At 37.1% G+C, this 20,265-nt stretch overlaps 1 protein-coding gene across 5 annotated transcripts in view; it reads left to right on the forward strand.

The window, feature by feature from the left end:
* The window catches only part of SLC4A4 (solute carrier family 4 member 4), a 363,163-nt gene that overhangs the window by 155,002 nt on the left and 187,896 nt on the right, over window positions 1–20,265 (forward strand). For all 5 annotated transcript variants that reach the window (XM_027544701.1, XM_027544703.1, XM_027544702.1 and 2 more), the window contains exons 5-6: window positions 7,046–7,206; window positions 16,824–17,003. In XM_027544701.1, coding sequence (XP_027400502.1) covers window positions 7,046–7,206; window positions 16,824–17,003 — 341 coding nt within the window. The remainder of the gene's footprint in view (window positions 1–7,045; window positions 7,207–16,823; window positions 17,004–20,265) is intronic.

Genomic DNA, 20,265 nt, shown 5'->3' on the forward strand with positions numbered 1-20,265 from the left:
TGAACCACATTCTTATATCAATCCCAGGATTGGGATAGATCCCAGGATTGGGAAGATCCTCTGGGGGAGGGCATGGCAACCTACTCCAGTATTCTTGCCTGGAGAATCCCCAGGGACAGAGGAGCCTGGTGGGCTATAGTCCATAGGGTCACATAGAGTCAGACACAACTGAAGTGACTTAGCATGCATGCAGGCATCTCAAAGTAAAATGTCAGAAACTGAGCTTCTGATCTTCCCACATCAGACCTGCTCTTCCTACAAGGTTCCCCACCACAGTGAACAACTCCATTTTTTTAGTTGTTCAAGCCAGAAAGATTGGAGTCTTTTTGACACCTGTCTTTCTCTGCATCCCTTACTTGATGCACTGGCAAAGCCTATCTAGTTTACCCTCAACGTTATTCAGATATTCAGAATCTCACCATTATCTTGCATTCAGTGCTGCCACAACCCTGGTCTAATCCACCATTCTTTTTCTAGATGACTGCAAATGCTTCGTAATTAGTCCATCTCCCTGAACCTGCCCTTACTTCCCTCATGAGCTCTACACAATGATCTCTTGACCTCATCTCCTTCTTCTCCTCCTGGTTAGCTCTGCTCTAGCCTCACTGGCTTGGTCATGCTCCTGTGTCAGGGCCTTTGCCTTGTGCTTCCCTTTGTCTGAAATGCTCTCCCTGTGTACCCAGTGTCATCTCTGTGGCCCATTTCCTCACCTCCTTCAGGTCTCTATTCAACCATGACCTCCTCAGTGGAAAAAAGCAACTTTCCCCAAACTTTCCTATCCCTCATCCTTTATTCTGTTTGTCTTTAGTACTTATCAACGTTTGGCATGTTAACATATCGTCTCTCTCCAATAAAAGTAAAGCTCCATGAGGGCAGGAACTTGGGGTTGTTTTGGTCACCACTATATTCCTAGTGTTTTCAGCTACCTGTGACACAGCCCATAGTTGAAAATTGCGTGTTTATAGAATGAACGAATAGAGAAATAGAGCCTTGATTCTTAGCTTACTGCTCCACCTAAATTCTGTGGGGAAGTTTGGAGATGGTTGCATCTCCAGAAGTGATTCAGATTGTCAGTGGGTTTTACTTCCTGCAACATGACTCTGCTTCTGAATATTTTGATAGTAATTTATGACGGCCATTTATGATGTTCAGTTTCCAGGCACGATGGGGCTTTTCTTCCCCACAAAAAGCTCTAAAACCTACCAGACTAATAAAAGTTTAAGACTTAAAAGGGACTCATTTTGCATATTAAAATGCAGCATGAATTTTTTTTTGGCTAACATTAAACAGAGGATTCTTTGCTTTTTGTGAAAATTCCAATTAAAGGGACTATTTTATTGGATAAAACTACACGGAGCTGGAGAGAGGTCTCTCGATCTCTCCAGCTCCGTGTAGTTTCCACCGTGAGTCCACACCCCATAGAACACAATAACACCCTCTTTAGTATTTTCCCTTTTAATGTTTTATACTTTTTTCAGTTGACCAATGATTTCATTTGACCAAGAATATCCTACATGGAGTCTCAACATTACTGCAGTTTTAGTCCTACTTCAGGAAGTTCAGGTTAGCTCTGTGTCTTAAAAAATAAGGAAAATGCTTCCACTGGTAAGAAAAATATCCCCTTCTAAGTCTCACAAAGCACAGTAGTCATGTAAAACTATAAACAAGGGAAGTCTTTATTTATATGACGTTTGAAGTATAGCCAACCCTACCACCCTCTTTTTTCCCACATCTTTTCCCTGATTTTTTCTTTCCTGAAAGTCAAAACTTTGAATTTTCACTGGCTTTCCCAAAGGTAGAATGATCAGACCTGAGAAATATATATAATCAGTGGAATACAGAGAATATTATTTTTCAAAAGAGTATCCTTAGTGTTAGGTCATTAGAATACTGACATTCAGAGACTCCCTGGTGGCCCAGTAGTTTAGACTGCATGCTTCAACTGCAGGAGGTGCAGGTTTAGAGAACCCTGGTCAGAGAACTAAAATTCCCTGAGTGCGCATGGCATGGCAAAAAGTCAAAAAACCAAAACTTTAATACTGACTTTCAGTGATGTAGCAGTAGTTCTAATGGAACATTTGGTACTAGTGAATGATCCTGTGCTTCTCATTAAGAATTTCTAGGTGACTGTTGTTGTTCAGTTCCTAAGTTATGTCCAACTCTTTGCAACCCAGTGGACTGCAGCACACCAGACTCCTCTGTCCTTCACCATCTCCTGAAGCTCACTCAAATTCATGTCCATTGAGTGGGGGATGCTATCTAACCATCTCACCCTCTACTGCCCCCTTCTCCTTTTGCTTTCTATCTTTGCCAGCATCAGGGTCTTTTCCAATGAGTTGGCTTTTCACATCAGGTGGCCAAAATATTGGTGCTTGAGCAACAGTCCTTCCAATGAACATTCAGGACTGATTTCCTTTAGAATTGACTGGTTTGATCTCCTTGCAGTCCAAGGGACTCTCAAGAGTCTTCTCCAACACCACAATTTGAAACCATCAATTCTTCGGCGCTCAGTCTTCTTTATGATCCAACTCTCACATCCATATATGACTACTGGAAAAACCGTAGCTTTGACTATATGAACTTTTGTCAGCAAAGTGATGTCTCCACTTTTTAATATGCTACCTAGGTTTGTCATAGCTTTCCTTCTAGGTGACTAGGCATCAGCTAATTGATTCATGAAGCAAACTGGTTAAAGAATAAGTCATGATCCAGTTTTGGTGATGGCCTTAAGCCAGAAAGGCTATCACAACCCTCCATGACTCCAAACTCTTTATTTCTGTGAGTCAGTGATGTTTGCCAACGTGGCTTTTGGCTTCCAGTTTTCCCTCAGTGAATATTCAGATGGGCCGTGTTGGAATTCATCACTGTTCTAAGAATCTGTGTTAAAGATCACTTCCCCAGTGAGACTCAAATTCTACTGCCAAACCTGTGTAAAAAAGAAAGACATCACGAGTTTCAATAAACCCAACAAGCCAACAAAGGGAAAGGGCACTGATGTTTCAGTTCTAGTGGGCCACATGGAGGAACAGTTTTTGCTTGGCCAAGTGACCCTGCCTCCCTTTGGGGAACCTGACCTGGGTTCTGGGCCTGGCCATCAAACATAACCACATGCCCATACCCTGGGGTTTTGCAGAGGGACCCTAATCTACACTGACTCCACTATTTCTTCTCCACTGTGTTACTCTGGAAAATTCCATTTGAGACCAGGTTTATTTTTTCTGTAAGAAAAAGGAATTTAATCATCTATGTAATTATATGTGGTTACTACACTGTTTTGCAATAACTTTCACAGTTGATCTACAAATTTAATAATTCTCCTTAAAAACATCGTTTATCCCAGATATGCACTAGCATTGGCATCTTTTATGTGCAATGAGGCATTTATTAGTTAACAAGAAATTTATTATTGTTTTAATAGCTTTATATAGTTGGATTATATTCTAGGGCAAAGGTCATGTCTATTTTCCACTGTAAAACTGGCATGATTTTAAGTTAGAGGTCTTCTCTTTTCTTAATTGTATTTAATCACATGATTGGAAAGTTGCAAAATGTTCAGTGTTTCCCATGGGCCTTCTATTTCTTCAACAAACTAGTGAAATACTGTTTGGTTGGCAGTCACTCAAAGTGTGTTAAACTGCAATGTACTTTATCATTATTCTTCTAAGACCTTGGGAAAAATAAACTTCACCTAATAAACTCTTTCTTAAAGGTTATAACAGTTTTGTGATTGCCAGCATTTAAAAAGCCAACTTCTGAAATTAATTTTTCTATAACATGTCAAATAACTAAGACAAAAGGATAAGTAGGGAACTTATTGCAAATATATGGTTATTCATAGTTATTATGAAGGGTAGATAGTAGCTTTTAGTACATTTTACAGTAAAAATGTCTGGTCTTTAGAACTGTAATTACATGGTTCTAAAGCACCTTCACAAATTCACTGACACATGAATAGGCTGAACTTCGGTACCTTTGCCTTAGCCTTTTCTTTAATGGGTTCTGATTTGAACTGAGTCATTTTCAGTTTTTTCTCAAATTTGTCCTTGATATGTGAGGAAGATAGACATAGCATGTATAGTTTCTGGAATGAAACTACCTGCAGTCTGTTTAAATGGGCAAACCATTACTTTATGCGTGCATGTTTGAGGTGCAGTTTCTTGAACAATTCAAGCAGTGTATTTTTAAAAATTCATTCATTCTTTAGTTGGCTGCATCGGGTCTTAGTTGCGGTACACGGAATCTTTCATTGTGGCACACAGACTCTCTAGTTGTGCTCAGTAGTTGTGGTATGTGGGTTTAGTTGCCCCTCAGCATGTGGAATCTTAGTTCCCAGACCAGGGATTAAACCTGTGTTCCCTTCATGGCAAGGCAGATTCTTAACCACTGGACCACCAGGGAAGTCCCTCAGGCAATGTATTTTAAAGGAATTTAATAGTCATTATCCCAGAATTACCTTGTGCTATTCGCTATACTATGACATGACATCATCACAACATATAATATTTACTGAACTCAAAGTGAAATAGATACTTAAACTGAACTTTGAGACAATACTTGTCTTTCATAGATTTTAAGGAACTGGCTAGTTTTGAGACTTTACATTCCCATTTCATTATGGTTAAATCTTGACCAAATCTTAACTGGTATAATTCAGGAGGTTGAATAATACTATTTTCTAAATCCAAGCTAGTTGGGATTATTTCTAAATATGCTTTTGAAACTCTTTCAAAGTCCTATTTAAGATGAACTATGGAGAGTAATTGGTCACAAAAGCATGCAATGGTTTTACTCCTTTTTTTAAAAAGAAGATTTTGTCAAACTTACATTGTTTGGACAATTGAAGATTATGGCAGGAAGAGCTCTTGTCATATACTGTACGTAAGTGAGGCTTAGTTTTCTTTTACAAAATGCATTTGGCTATAAGGACTTACGGCAACTGATAGAAGAGCAAGTGGTCATCATTCAGAAGAGATAAGAGGGAAGTAAAGGCTGAATATACAGAACACTCCCATTTACTGACTTTCTAGCTGGCCCTTGTTATTCATCTTGGACTTAAATTCTGTGACCAAAGATTCTATCCCTCAGATAATAAGAATACTCTTAGAAATAAAAGCAAGACCACTACTACCATCTTTATGGATAACATAATTATATGCAATTCTGACTAGGTTTCATATACAATGGAATCTTCTAGACTCTCATCTTGAGTGATAAATTATAACATCAAATGGAAATATGATTCACATACTTGTCACCAATCAACATGTTAGAGATTCTGTAAGTCTGAAAAGGTAATATGCCTGAAGTTAGCCAGTGTAATATACTCTGTAAAATGATTACTTTCAAAATAACCCAATTACCTTTTATCCTCTGGGCAAATCCATAGAATTCTATAAGAATGTGATGTGAAGTTGTCATTTTTCTCTCATTTCCATCTACTTCTGTGGTTCTAATACCAACAAAGGTGAAGAACTGTTAATTAACACACACTTGCACACGCACACACACAGAATATTAAAGATCTTTCTTTCAGAATGTTTCAAAGCTACTTTTGTAGAATAAACAAGGTCTAGTTCTGAAGTTTTAGAACTTTTTGGTGTTGGTTTTTTAATGTGAGGGAAAACATGTGAAAACCTCCACTCCTTACACTTTTGGGGATACACCGGGAAGGAGGAGGGTCTTAGGGTGGAGGGTGAGGTTCGGGATAAGGTTGGCATTGAAGTGTGAGAATTTCCTGGGTGGGAGAGGAAAGAGGGAATTTAGAATATAGCTAATATACTCATGAATCACATGAGTGTTGGGCTTGATTAGAATTCTGAGTTTTCCTTGACATTGTGGCTGATCTGTTGATCTATTTTCACTCATGATTCTAATAATGTGTTCTTTTATTCCCCTTGGGAGTGGTGAGCAGTCTATAAATAATACCTTATGTAGAGCTTCCTCTCATCTCTGCCCTTTGTTCTCATCTTCAGTGAGTTGGATGAGTGTTTAGCTTTTCCTAGGAAAACATTTTTCAATCATTAAACTTTTGGGTGAAGAGTGTAGGAAACGAATTTTTAATCCCTTCTTTATCTTGTCCAATATCTTTGAGAGTTTTGAAGTGATAGAAAGCAACATTTTCTCTGGTCATGATAAACAGCAAAATCATGATGTTTTCCTGTTTCCCTTTACCAGTGTAGGAAGAGTCAATATATATAATAGGTGGGATATAAAGACTGTCAAATGTGTTTTGCTCTCATTTCCATTAAACTTTTTGCATTCCTATATATTGCTAAGTTATCAAAATGTCTATAAATCTTGGAAAGAAGAAACTATAAAATAGGGTTATTTGTTCCATTACTAGGGTTAATAAGAGATCTGTTACTATCAGAGTAGATGCATTGTTTACTGAGCTTGTATATTTTTAAACACATGTGGAGCTAAGCTCGAGGGGTAAAAGCTTCTATTAGCATCTTGATGAGAAGGGAACTTGTGTTAACCTAGAGAGAGTTATCAATGTAAGATACAGCAACACGTGCTGGCCCTCTTTAAGCATGAAAGGGGAATGTTATATTTGTCTAACCATTTTACACACCATATTTTTAAATATTTACAATAAATTTTGGTTCATTACTGATTATTTCACCTTGTATAAACTTGCCTTGTGAAGTTACAACAGAATTCTCACAATAGTGATTATTTTTACACACTGTAGGCTCCACCCACATGGAGAATTTGAAATGCATATTTTTCCTACATTATTTAAAAAAAATTTGTTCAGTAATCATTCTTAAAGATTTCATGGTTACATGTAGATAGATATAAAACCAAGAATACATTGTTTTTTTTCTTTCTCTCTAACACCAGGGAGAGGAGCAGGCTGGTGAGTCTGTTTGGTGTATTTATAAAGGTAATTCAGTTAATGATAGAATAAGCTTTTAAGACTCCACAAAAGGAGACATTTTGAAAGTGCTGGTGGGGGTGGAACTGGAGAGGTTGGTGTTGCTATTTCCAGAGGTGATGAGAACACTTTTAATTGCTCTTCACTTGAATCTCATGTTTCTAGGTGGATTAAGTTTGAAGAAAAAGTGGAACAGGGTGGAGAGAGATGGAGCAAACCCCACGTGGCCACCTTGTCCCTTCACAGCTTATTTGAGCTGAGGACGTGTATGGAGAAAGGATCCATCATGCTAGACAGGGAAGCTTCTTCTCTCCCACAGTTGGTGGGTAAGTATGTTGTCTTAAGTTCTTAGCATTTTTTCTGCTCTATCTGCCTGTCTATGAATCTTTCTCAATGCAGATGACTTCTAGTGTAAGCAGAGCTGAATATTCTGTGGCATTTAATCTCTGTCTCCTTTTAATTTTTATTGTTATTTTAAAAATATCTGCCTATTTATTTTTGGCTGCATCAGGTCTTAGTTGCAGTACTTGTGATCTTCATTGAAGCACGTGGGATCTTTCATCGAGGTGCGCAGGCTTCTCTCTAGTTGCAGATTATGGGTTTTTAGTTGAAGTGCCTGGGTTTAGTAATTTTAGCAAGTGGGCTTAGTTGCCCTGTGACATGTAGGATCTTAGTTCCCCAAACAAGAATCCAACCTGCATCCCCTGCGCTGGAAGGCAGATTCTTAACCACCGGACCACCAGGGAAGTTCCTCTTTCTCTTAAGGTTTATTGCAGAAAATTTGGAAAATACAGACAAATACTGAGAACAAAATTTTAAAAAATCATCCATTGTACTTCCATCTGAACATAGCTGTTGTTAATATTTTGGCATATTTCCATCCAGTTTTATTTCTAAGTCCTCTCTCTTATGCTTTTCACTTTTATGTTATTTTTAAAATGATAATTGGTACCATGTTTGCATGGACAGATTTGCATTCCTTCAGATATTAGCATAGATTGAGGTTTTTAGATAGAACTCTCCCCCCATGTCCTTTGCTATAGTGGACTGGAAGTCGGCACACTAGATTTCTAGAACTTCTTGATCTTAGACATTGTGTTGAGCTTCTCTGGGCCTGTTTTGTCATCTGTAAAATAGGGTTTAAATCCTCTGTAAAAAGGAAGCTGGTCTATGTCTAGTCTCTCAGTTGGGTTGATTTTGTAGGTGAACGTCAAGCTTCTTTAGCTGTATGTAGAGAAAACTGGGTGGGGGCAAGAAGCCTGTGGAACCTTATTGATTAGTGAATGAGTTGGGTTTCATTGGTGCTGAGGATCATTTGTAGAGCCCCCAGCAAGGCACTGGCCTCATGGTGCAGGGCAACATTGGCATCTTTGTGATTAGTGTTGTGTGGTGTTGAGCACTGAATGTTAATTTACCATGTCAAACACCTTGTGCACACCTTGCTGCGTTCTAGAGAGTAATAATTGTTTTCATTTTCTAGCAAGAACCTGGTCTAAGCTGCTTTATCATGCAGATTGATGTGCTCAAGACCATGTTTTCCTTAAGGAAAGGTGTTGGGGCTCTGCTTGTTATTCCAAAAAAATTCCATAGCTCGGTGACCTCTGCCCCTGTAGGGATGACTGCACTTTTTTAAGGGGCCTGCAGTGTGCTTACTCTGGAACTGTGGGAAGACGATGTGGATCATGGCCCCACTGACCAGTGTAAAATTCTTATGTAATCTCAAAATTTCTTTGACTATCAGAAGGCAAAGTCTTGTCTGTGGCATCTGTGTCTTTATAGATAATGGGAAGTCTATAGCATGTGTATTAGACAAGAAGATTCATTCTCAAATTGGGTATATATCTTGCTGATCTGTACATATCTATGTCCTCTTCAGAGGGCTTGTTAGATTTACAAGGAAGCTCTACACTTGCCTTGTATCTGAAGTGCTTATGCTGCAAGTGGAGAAGGGAGGAAGTCTAATGTGAAGATGCTAGGTGAATAGAATGAATTAGTTTATAAATCTATTCAGCAGTGGTACATGGCCTTCTACCATGTACCAGACACTATTCTGGGCCCTGGAATTAGGTTTGCAAATCTACCACTTTGTAAATGGAATATATTACAAATCCATGTCCACATAAATAAGTAGTAAGAAGATAATGTAGGAAATACTGCTTTCTACAGAATTTTTCATAGTTAACAAAGCAGGTGAGACTGAAAATGGACCTTTGATATGTGAGAAGAGATGTTGGTTTATTGTATCCAGGGAAGATCTGCAAAGACAGAGAGAAGCAAAGGAAAGGAATGGTTTTCCAGGGTATTTGTTTCACTGACTTATTTCATTTGTTAAAAGCTGCAAGTGAGATTGTTATCTAAAGATGTACCATAGTTAATGAAAAGCAATCCAATTTTTGAGTGAGAATCACAATTTCTGTATTTTCAGGCTTTAAGAACTAATCTGGAGCAAAGATGTCTGAATTTAGAAATGCCTAAAGGCAGAGCCAAATGGGATTAAATTTGTGACTGGGCAATGGATCGGCAATCTAGGGGGAGAATATATGTTGTGGTTTAAGGGTCATTGAGGTTTCCTGTGTTGAATAAAAAAGTCCTACCTTAGACCATGGTTACTTCCTGTAATTCCACTATTTGGAGATGCATTTCACTGAACCCAGGGTTTGTTCTCTATTAAAATATACCTACTCTCTGGCAGAGGTATGTATTCATTCCATGACAGGCAGAGTGGTGTCATAGAGAGAATGGTGGATTTAAAGTTGGGGAGTGGTTAATTAGGGTCTACCTCTTGTAGCATGTATGACCATGGACAAGGCTCATTACTTAATTCTTTGTTTAGTCTGTGTATTTCATCCATGGAAGGTAGATAAAGGTAGACCTTTCAGGGTTTTTGATAGAATTGAATGAGGATCTCAGATGTAATTATTCTTATACAGATGTAATTATTCATATACTTCCATGACTATTCCAGGATAGAGTTGACCTAGCAAGATCTGACTATAGACTGAGTCAGGTCAAGAGATGCTCAGAGACTTCACGAACAGGAGAAAAGATTCTGAAAGGTATAGTGGAGAGAGCTAGAAACAACCTCATATCTTCTTTGCTCTGCCTAAATATGATCAACAAGGGTGATGAATGTTAAAGTCAAATTATATACTTGTGCTTATTTATTAAACTGTCTTCGAGATCTTCAGAACCTGAAAAAAGCCGTCTTACAGAGTTTCTGGCCTTCAGTAATTTGCTGACCCTTTCCATGTGGTAGAAGACCGAGTCCCACATGATACTGGAGCCTCATTAACCAATAGCCAAAGAGAAAGTTTCTGTTATTTACTACATTTAGGTAGCATAGTCGGTAAAGAATTTGCCTGCAGTGCAGGAGACCCTGGGTTTGATCCTTGAATTGGGAAGATCCCCTGAAGAAGGAAATGGCAAACCACTCCAGTATTCTTGTCTAGGAAACACTATGGACAGAGGAGCCTGGCAGGCTATAGTCCATGGGTCTAAGCATTGGACATGACTTAGCCACTAAATCAGCACCAAGAAAGGTTCATTAAGCAGTTTGCATTCTCACTTTAATTTTCCATTACTTTTTGTTTATCAGTTGTGGCGTTTTTTCTCTAACCTCCACATGTTCACTTTAATACTGTCATTCAATTTTAAAACTGGACACTGCTAGGTCACTTTGAAGTGTCATCACTGAGTATTATGTTTGCTGTACCACTCCGGAGGCAAGTGGGCAGAGAGACAGCACTGTCATTCTGGAGCTGATAACACAGAAAAACAATTCAGAGGCAAATAACATACTTTACAAGGAAAATAAAGAGAGAAAAAAAATGGACCAGATTTGGAGGAGTAGAGAAAAAAGCCTGTTTGATAGAGTGTCAGTGACTGAAAGAAATACTTAAAAATCTTCTGAAAGAATCAAAGCTTTACAGCAGATTAAACAACATGAAAGAAAAAAACTGCCATGATTTCGAGTGATAAAAATTGGCAAGGTACCTTGAGTTACTGCCATTATTTGATTATTAAAAAATCTTTTTCTAGTAGAGGATGCAGTGGATTTATCGTCTCCTGAATGGTGCTATTATTCAGAGTTGAGAATTATGTGCAGCTAAGTCTTAAGATACATCTCCTCTTCACCCCACTTTTATTTCCACAAAAGAGAAGAAAAAGAAATCATAGCAAGTGTGATGATATGAAACAAACAATAGCATGATTTTAATCCTTTTTTGCAGTCTACCTGCTTCTCCTTCTCAGTCGCCTCCAAGGGGCACCCTCCCTTTGTAGGTGCAAAGTCACCACCATGTGAGGCTACAAGCAGTGGCTGAAGCTGTGTCACTTCTCACACTTGTATACAAAATTCAGCCTCATTCTGATTCTTCCCAGGACCTAGTTTTCTTCATGAAGATCCCCTTCTAAACGCTAATGGAAAATTTGTCTTATTTAAGGGATAAAATGTCATTGTATAGGTTACTTTGATAGCTTCATTATTGCAATCATATTATAATTTTACACTTAAAGAACATCATTCACATATGAAGCCAAGTACATGGGAATTTTCCTCCCCTCCTAAGTTAAAAAAAATTTATAAGGCATTTCAGGTATTATTATGGGAAATGGATTAGGAAAATGTAGTTCTATTTTTGGAGCTCTAATTTTTATATTTAAAGGCATTCCTGAGCTGTGCACGTTGGCAGATATATTAGTCATGTTATTTCTTGCTTTTAACACCTTTTATATTTTCAAAATGATAATATATTTATTTTTCATCACAAAAGTAAAATATGTTCATTTTTAGTAATGCAAAAACATGTAGCACATGAAAATCAAAATACCACTAATCTTATCTTAGAGATATTTTCTCAACAGTTTTTGGGTACATCTCTGTTTACACATATGAAATTTATTTTAGAGCTGGAATCATACCATAACCCTCTAATCTGCCCTTCTTAACTGAAAAACATAGTATGAATATTTCCATGTTATTAAACATAAATATAAACATCATTTTAATGGCTGCAAAATAGTTAATAATCTATAATTGGGCTTTTAAGTTGCTGTCAAGTTTTTATCATAAAGACAAGAAATGAACATTTTTGTTATTCTTTTGTGAAATTGCTTATTTCCTGATTATAGGTTTCTAATGGTGAAATATTCAAAGGGTTTGAACATTGTAAAGGGTTTTGTTTTGTATTGGCCAAGTAGCCTTCAAGAAAGCTTATCCTCGTTGTTACTGTCATCATTGACACTGTCTATTATATAAGACTTTCACATTGCTGGGGCCAGCTGGATAGATTAACATAAAACTGGTTACATTTGTATAAATCTGAGTTGTCTGTTACTCTTGAAACCCTATATTTCTTGGGCTTTTGTATGTTTTTAAAAGAATGTTACCCTTAATCTTTTTTGGGGGGAGCATGACCATCTTTCTCTTCATTTTTTTTCCCCCTTTGGTCTAGAGTTTCCTTTTAAAAGAAAGAAAAGTATCATATGATATGGAGAAAGATCTAAACTGTGAATCAGAAAACTTGGTTTAATTTGGAGTTGGGATAGGGGGGGCGTTGCCCTACTAAGGCTGTGTCTGTGAGTGTCTCCTCTCTTGTGCTTTTTTTCATCTGTTTAAGAGTTTGAACCTGATGCTTTTTGAATTTCCTTTCACCTCTGGGAGCATTTTGAGCAGGCGCTTTCTCTCTCTATTGGTAGTGTTTGTGGGATTTCGAATATCGAAGGCTTAATTTCAGTGTAGCTGTAAAATGTTAACTGCCTCCACTTTCCTTGAAAGGTTTTGTAGTTTATGCTTAAGAGACCCCTGTAATGTGGGCCATTTTTATGGAAACTTAATAAAGGGCATAAGCTACACAGATGTTTTAACGTGTTCTAACTGGTGATTTCCAGAAATTAGTAACAGAGGGCTGGCTGTGCATTATATATGGATTAGTTTGAGATTACAGGGGAAGGCAAGAATAGAGGGAGGCCCTGCCAAGAAAGGGTAGATAAGAAACACTTTAATCCACAACCCTGAAATTAGAGTAGGAGTTTGATATGCTTGCGGTAGATATGCCAGGGCTGTATGTTTATTTTTATGGTTCTTCTGTAAAATGGACTTTCCACTTTGATTAAGACTTCAAGGGAAAGGAGAGAGGTTTGTGTTCAGTAGCACTTAATTATTTTAATATGGAACAGAGGGTTAATTATAATTACAGGATCTGTTCTGAGAGTTTTACTGAGTAAGGGTTGTGTAGTTAAAAATACTCAGAGCTAAAGGCCACTCTCAAACCAAAACATTCCTATGGTAGAAACTCTTCCTGCCTTTCCCAGGCTGTCTACAAAGTGGTTCAGTGATATGTGACATTGACAGCATCTGTGTAAGGCATGTGATGGAAAGCCTGGATTCAGCCTCTCCTTGGATCCCAGGAAGTTGACTGTACACTGTGTGAACTGTCAGCTCTCACGGTGAGACCGGTTCTATGAGTGGTTGTTAAAAAGAGGACTCATGAGAGGTACAGTCATGCTCAAGCAAAGCCCCTTGAACATCTGTAACTTCTCTTTGCAAAGAGATGGCAGTGTTTGGGAGATGCTGTTGTCCTATCAGTTCAGTTCAGTTCAGTTCAGTTGCTCAGTCGTGTCTGACTCTTTGCAACCCCATGAATCTCAGCACTCCAGGCCTCCCTGTCCATCACTAACTCCCGGAGTTCACTCAGACTCACGTCCATCAAGTTGGTGATGCCATCCAGCCATCTCATCCTCTGTCGTCCCCTTCTCCTCTTGCCCCCAATCCCTCCCAGCATCAGAGTCTTTTCCAATGAGTCAACTCTTCGCATGAGGTGGCCAAAGTACTGGAGTTTCAGCTTTAGCATCATTCCCTCCAAAGAAATCCCAGGGCTAATCTCCTTCAGAATGGACTTGTTGGATCTCCTTGCAGTCCAAGGGACTCTCAAGAGTCTTCTCCAACACCACAGTTCCAAAGCATCAATTCTTCAGTGCTCAGCTTTCTTCACAGTCCGACTCTCACATCCATACATGACCACTGGAAAAACCATAGCCTTGACTAGACGGACCTTTGTTGGCAAAGTAATGTCTCTGCTTTTGAATATGCTCTCTAGGTTGGTCATAACTTTTCTATCAGTACCCATTAATTTTCTTGTCAGACTTTTAGAGAAGAAGAGCTTTTATTCTCTCCTCCACTTTTGTATACAGAGAAGTTTGTGCAAGAGGAAAATAATTGACATGTGCTCAATGCAGCCTTGTGTCTGCAACAGGTGGGCCCGGGACCCATTGTTCTGGTTCTCTGCTGGGGACACAAGCCCTGACTGCAGACATGAGGTGGTGTTCCTCCATTGCCTGTTTCACACAGATTCTGTGAGAGGTTCTCCTGTGCCCCATTTTGGACAAAGGAGTATCAACCTGTGATGTGACATTACAGGAGGATGCCACCAGGCTACATTTATGTCCTACTGCTGACATGTTGATTTGTGGGAAAGAGGACTTCTTGTTTTCTGTTAGAGTAAAACATGTCCTGCAGCAGACGTACCCATGGAGCAATTTCTATGAAGCACATTCATCCTTTCTAGTTAGAACCATTCTGGAAAATAAAAGAGCGAATAGAAATTTGGGGGAAAGATTTTTTCTAAGATTATTTTATTTTATTATGTTTTATTGAGGCATAGTTGACATACAATATTGTATTGGTTTCAGGTGTACAACATTATGAATTGGCATTTATATACTTTATGAATTGACAATCATGAAAAGTCTAGTAACTGTCTGTCACCATACAGAGTTATTACCATATTATTATTGATGGTATTCCCTGTGCTATCATTACATTATGTGGTTTATTTATGTTAGAACAGAATTTTATACCTCTTAATCCCTTTCATCTACATCACCCACCCATCTCTCCCCTACTCTGGCAACCACTATTTTGTTTGTGTCTTTCGGTCAGGTTCTGTTTTGCTTGTTCATTTTGTTTTGTAGATTCCACAAGTGAAATTTATTTTGTAGATTCCATAAATGACATCATTTGGTATTTGTGTTTCCATCTGACTTATTTCACCTAGTGTAATACCCTTTAGATCCATCCATATTGTTACAAAAGGCAAGATTTCAGTCCTTTTTTATGGCTAAGTAATACTTTATTATATATATATATATGTTATATATCACATTTTCTTTGTCCAACTTTAGGTTGCATTTATACCTTGGCTATTGTAAATAATGCTGCAGTGAATATAGGGGTGCATATATTGTTTTGAATTAGTGTTTTGGTTTCTTTGTCCAAGAATCTAGAAATGGAATTGCTGGGCTGTGTGATTGTTCTATTTTTAGTCTTTTGCGGAACCTCCATACCATTTTCTATAGTGGCTGCACCAATTTACATTCCCACCAACAGTATACTGTTGCTGCTGCTGCTAAGTCACTTCAGTCGTGTCCAACTCTGTGTGACCCAGAGACGGCAGCCCACTAGGCTCCCCTGTCCCTGGGATTCTCCAGGCAAGAACACTGAATCGGGTTACCATTTCCTTCTCTAAGGGTTCCCTTTTTGCCACATCCTCACTAACTCCTGCTAATTTGTTATCTTTTGATAGCAACATTCTTGACAGGTGTGATATCTCTTTGTGGTTTTGATTTGCATTTCCCTGATGATTAGTGATATTGAACACCTTTTCAGGTGTCTGTTGGCCATCTATATGTCTTCTTGGAAAAATGTCTATTCTGATCTTCTGCCCACTTAAAAATTAAATTTTTTGGTGTTTTTTTTTTTTTTTTTGATATTGAGATATGTGAGTTCTTTAGTACTTTAGATGTTAACCCCTATTAAATATATTATTTTCAAATATCTTTTCCCATTCAGTAGGTTGTCTTTTTGTTTTGTTGATGGTTTCTTTTACTGTGCAAAAGCTTTTTATTTTGATGTAGTTCCATTTGTTTATTTTTGCTTTTGTTGCCTTTGCCTGAGGAGACAGATCTAAAAAAATATTGCTGAGACTGATGACAGAGAGTATAATGCCTACGTTTTTTCCATGAGTTTTATGGTTTCAGGTCTTACATTTACGTCTTTAACCCATTTGAGTTTATTTTTGTAAATAGTGTGAGAAGGTGGTTTAAAGTGGTTTTTAAAGAAGGTGGTTTAAAGCTAGTAGAAATTTTAGGGTTTTTTGGGTTTTTTTTGTAGAAAAACTAAGATATTAAACTTTCTAGAAAATTCTTGTCAGGTTATACTTTAAAATGAATTATAGAATATGTGGTAAAGGCTTTAGTTGGATCTAAACAGGAAGAATAAACCTCCCTTCTTAGAAAAGACTAAGGTATAATTTTGTACTTTAACCTTTCTTTCACTGGATTAATTAGTGTTCAAATAACCTGATATGGGCAAAGGTATTATCTTTTTTTTTTTTTTTTTTACTTTGTCCTATTATAAAGCAATTACAGACGAATTTGAGAGAATAGATTAAGAAAATCAATAATGACGTGATGCTAAATTTTATATATTCTCTTCAAGATTTTTTCATATCATTTATATTTCTGGCACACTTCCTATGAAAGAGTACATGAAATTTTCTAATCTTACTTTTAAACAATTGGAAAGCGTAAATTATTTATTGTGTTACTCATAGAAGAATGTGATTAATATGAATTCACTCTCAACCAGGATTGAAAAAAATTTACAAAGCAGTTCTTCCTCTCCAAAGATGTAATTAATACTGGAATATTTCTAACTCTCTTTAATGCCAATAGTACTATACCCTGTATCTTTACCTTCACAGAAAGTGGGAAGTTGGAAATTGAAAAATAATATATTGATATTAAATTTGAGGATAACATCCATAAAATTAGAGTTAACAATTTTAGTTAAAAAATAACTTATTAAAAAAATAAGTTAAAAAAATTTGACTTTGTGGTCTTGTGACTGAATTTTGGTTTTGGTTTTGCTTTGTTTTTATTTCAGAGATGATTGTTGACCATCAGATTGAAACAGGCCTATTGAAACCTGACCTTAAGGATAAGGTGACCTATACTTTGCTCCGGAAGCACCGGCATCAAACCAAGAAATCCAACCTTCGATCCCTGGCTGACATTGGGAAGACTGTCTCCAGTGCAAGTAGGATGTTTACCAACCCTGATAATGGTAATGCAGGGGCCGCCTGACCGCTGCCCTTTCTTACCTGCCTTACTCACTTTACTCCACCTCTTCTCACCTTTTTTTTTTAAATCCCTCTTCTTATTTCTTCTTTTCTCAACTCATATGCCACAACCATTTCATAATGACATGTTTTAACCAACTGGGAAGACTTGCAGTCCTATTGGAAAGATTTCAGCAATTACGACTGTAGGCTGCAAATGCCAAGATGCCATGGTTGCTCCATACACCTCTATTCTGATTGACTGAGAGGGTTTGGTAATAATGCAGTGATGAATCAATTGAATGTTCCCAATGAATCAGCAGGCCTGTATATTATTGAGTACATCAAGGAATATGCTTTTGACTTGGTGGTTTGTCAGAATTAGGACAGACTAAGCTTTAATAGGTACTCCGAAATCTCGTATTGTGAAGTGTTTGCTTGATATATGAGATGGTGTCCAGCCTATAGATGGTCATTCATCAAAATAAGATTCAATATTATTTTTACTGCTTAAAAAACCAATCTGCTCTTTTGCAATGTGATAGATGTGAGAATTCAGGTAGGATATTAGCCCGATTTTGTAGCAATAGGAAAGGCACTATGTTTTATGTATACTCTTTTACATTTACCAGAATTTCTTGCAAAGTGTCTGGCTTCTGTATCATTGTCTTTGTTTTGAATAAATTTCGTAATTGGGTGTAGGCTGAGAAAGGAGAAGTTATTCTCATGAGGTATGGAAAATTAAAGTGTAAAGACTTGCTAAGCATTGGACTGGTCAAACGAGGCCTCTTCCATCCCACGCCCAATCTTTTTGGTGTTAAGAGAAATGAGTAGATAAGGGAACTTTTAATTTGCTGTTCTCAGCTGTACTTTCAGAATAATATAAAACATGTTGTCATAGAAAAGATGGACTAAGTGAAGTGTATAAACTGAATTCTAACTCAGTTCACTCTATTTCTGGAAATTGAGTTTTCTTACTTAATATTAAAATTAATGGCTTTCTGGGAGAGAGCTTACTATTAGCAAACTTTGCTATATTTTGGAATCATTCCACATAGTTTTTTAAAATGAGTGTTTAGTAAGTAAGCAGAATCAGATGAAAAGTTCAATTCTGTTGAGTGACTTTTATATTTATGTAATTGCTTTTGTGTTTCTCTTTTTGAAGCACAACAGGTTATAAATAATTAAAATAAGAATGCTCTTTAAAGAGCATTCACAAAAGGAAGAATCTAATCTAGAACATTCCTATGACAATTTGGTTCTACCATATCTGAAATATTGCTGCTCACAGGAAATGTTTTGATTTCTCTGCATCTCCCATTTTATTTATTTTTTAAATTGCATTTTGAACAGTTTAATGGCTGGAAATGTTACGTGATAAACAGTTTGTTGAAACTGATGTCACAAATAATTTTAAGAACAAATCATATTTTAAAAATTATGGCATTTAAAGTACAAGTCTGTTTTTTAGTATCTTATTTGTTAATCTCTGTCTCACATAAAATGAAAATTTTATGATTTGGAGATTTATTTTTTATCATGAAGTCAGTGGTAGTATAAAGAAGCGAGCATTGTTTTCAGATATTGCTATATTTGCAATGAGAAGAGGAATGAGTATGGCAGAGCAAGGGTACCTTCACCACCAGTGTGGTATGAGCTTAACTTTCCTGGACGTGTAGGTAGAGTAAAAGTTAGGAACAGTTGGGTCTTTGTGGCAGTATCTTGTGCTTTAGGGGAGAGTATTTGGATGTGAAATGCAATTATTGAGTTGATATTGCTCGTCATTCATCTTCTACCCTATCAGTAGATCTTTGTACTGCAGAGAAAAGTTGCAGTTGCCTTCACTACTGAGCTTCTCACATGTGCAATGCCTCAGATGCTGGGCAGAAGGCAAGCAGGAAGTGCAGGTGATTCTTTTTCTTTCTGACTTGTCAGCTGATCAGCTAATACCCTAAAGCATGGAATATGACTAGGCCTTTAAAACATATTTTGGCCTTTTAAATATCTAGAGGCAAGTTTTGCCTTGAGAGATACTATAAGAATGACTTTCAGGTGATTCCAAAATATTTTATTATAAATTATCAGATGGCAAATTTTTGATTTTCTAGAGGCACTTGTTCTTAACTTGCAAGTTTATACATATAGTTATCTTTATATGTTAGGATTTAAATACTTAATATCTTTAACAACTATGAAATGTTCTTAGGATAAAATTCTAAAATAAAAAGTATAGAACATTTTATACTACTTTAATAAATCAGAATCTTTTATCTATGGTAGTTGGAATAGATTCTAATATCTCCATGTAAAAATGTAGATAAACTTATCACCTTGGTTTTCTATCATAGACTATAAAATAGAATGCTGCCAGTTTTAGTTATAATAATACCCGTGTTGTTAATGGCTGAAATCTTTGGAGTTACTCTAGATTAAAAATTTTTTCATTCCCTAGTCATATGCCACCTCTTATATACTTGCAAGGGCCAGTTGTTATCAAGAATTTTGAGGACTGTTTGTTAAACATAGCTACTATTAAAAATTAACATACAACTAGATATTATATATTAAAAATAATGTTAACGAATACTCAAAATGCATTATCTCCTTCTTATTTTACTATAGGCTTCCCTATAAAATAGTGTGTTACTGTTAACTCTTCCCAAATCTACATTCAGGGACTTTATACTGGAAGCTTGCAGTCAGTCCTGATGGTGGTATAATCACCATAGACATCAGCAAATACTACAAATCAGGACTTGATATATTGTTTTGTCAGTTATTTACAACTTTAAAAAGAGTTAGAGAAAATGCTAATAATGCAGGTTAAGCTTACCTATGTAGTATCTATAGCCGATATCTTAGCTTGGGCTTCTATAATATGTTACCAAAGATTGCTGTATATACTTAAAGAACAAGCATTTATTTCTCACGGTTCTGGAAGCTGGGAAATCCAAGATCAAGAAGCCACAAATGCAGTTCTTGGTGAGTGTCCACTTTGGCTTGTAGATGGTCACCTTCTCATTCTATCTTCAGGTGGGGGAGAGAAATCGATCATCTTTCTCCTATTTCTTTTTATAAGGATGCTCTTTTGGAAGCCAAAATTTATATGCTGAAATCCTTACCCCCAATGTAATGGTATTAGGAGGAGGGGCATTTGGGGCAGAGTCTTCATAAATGGAATTAGCACCCTTTACATTGAGGGTTATGGCACCCCACTCCAGTACTCTTGCCTGGAAAATCCCATGGATGGAGGAGCCTGGAAAGCTG

The sequence above is a fragment of the Bos indicus x Bos taurus genome, chromosome 6 (assembly GCF_003369695.1).
Source record: "Bos indicus x Bos taurus breed Angus x Brahman F1 hybrid chromosome 6, Bos_hybrid_MaternalHap_v2.0, whole genome shotgun sequence".
In the NCBI taxonomy this organism is placed as follows: domain Eukaryota; kingdom Metazoa; phylum Chordata; class Mammalia; order Artiodactyla; family Bovidae; genus Bos; species Bos indicus x Bos taurus.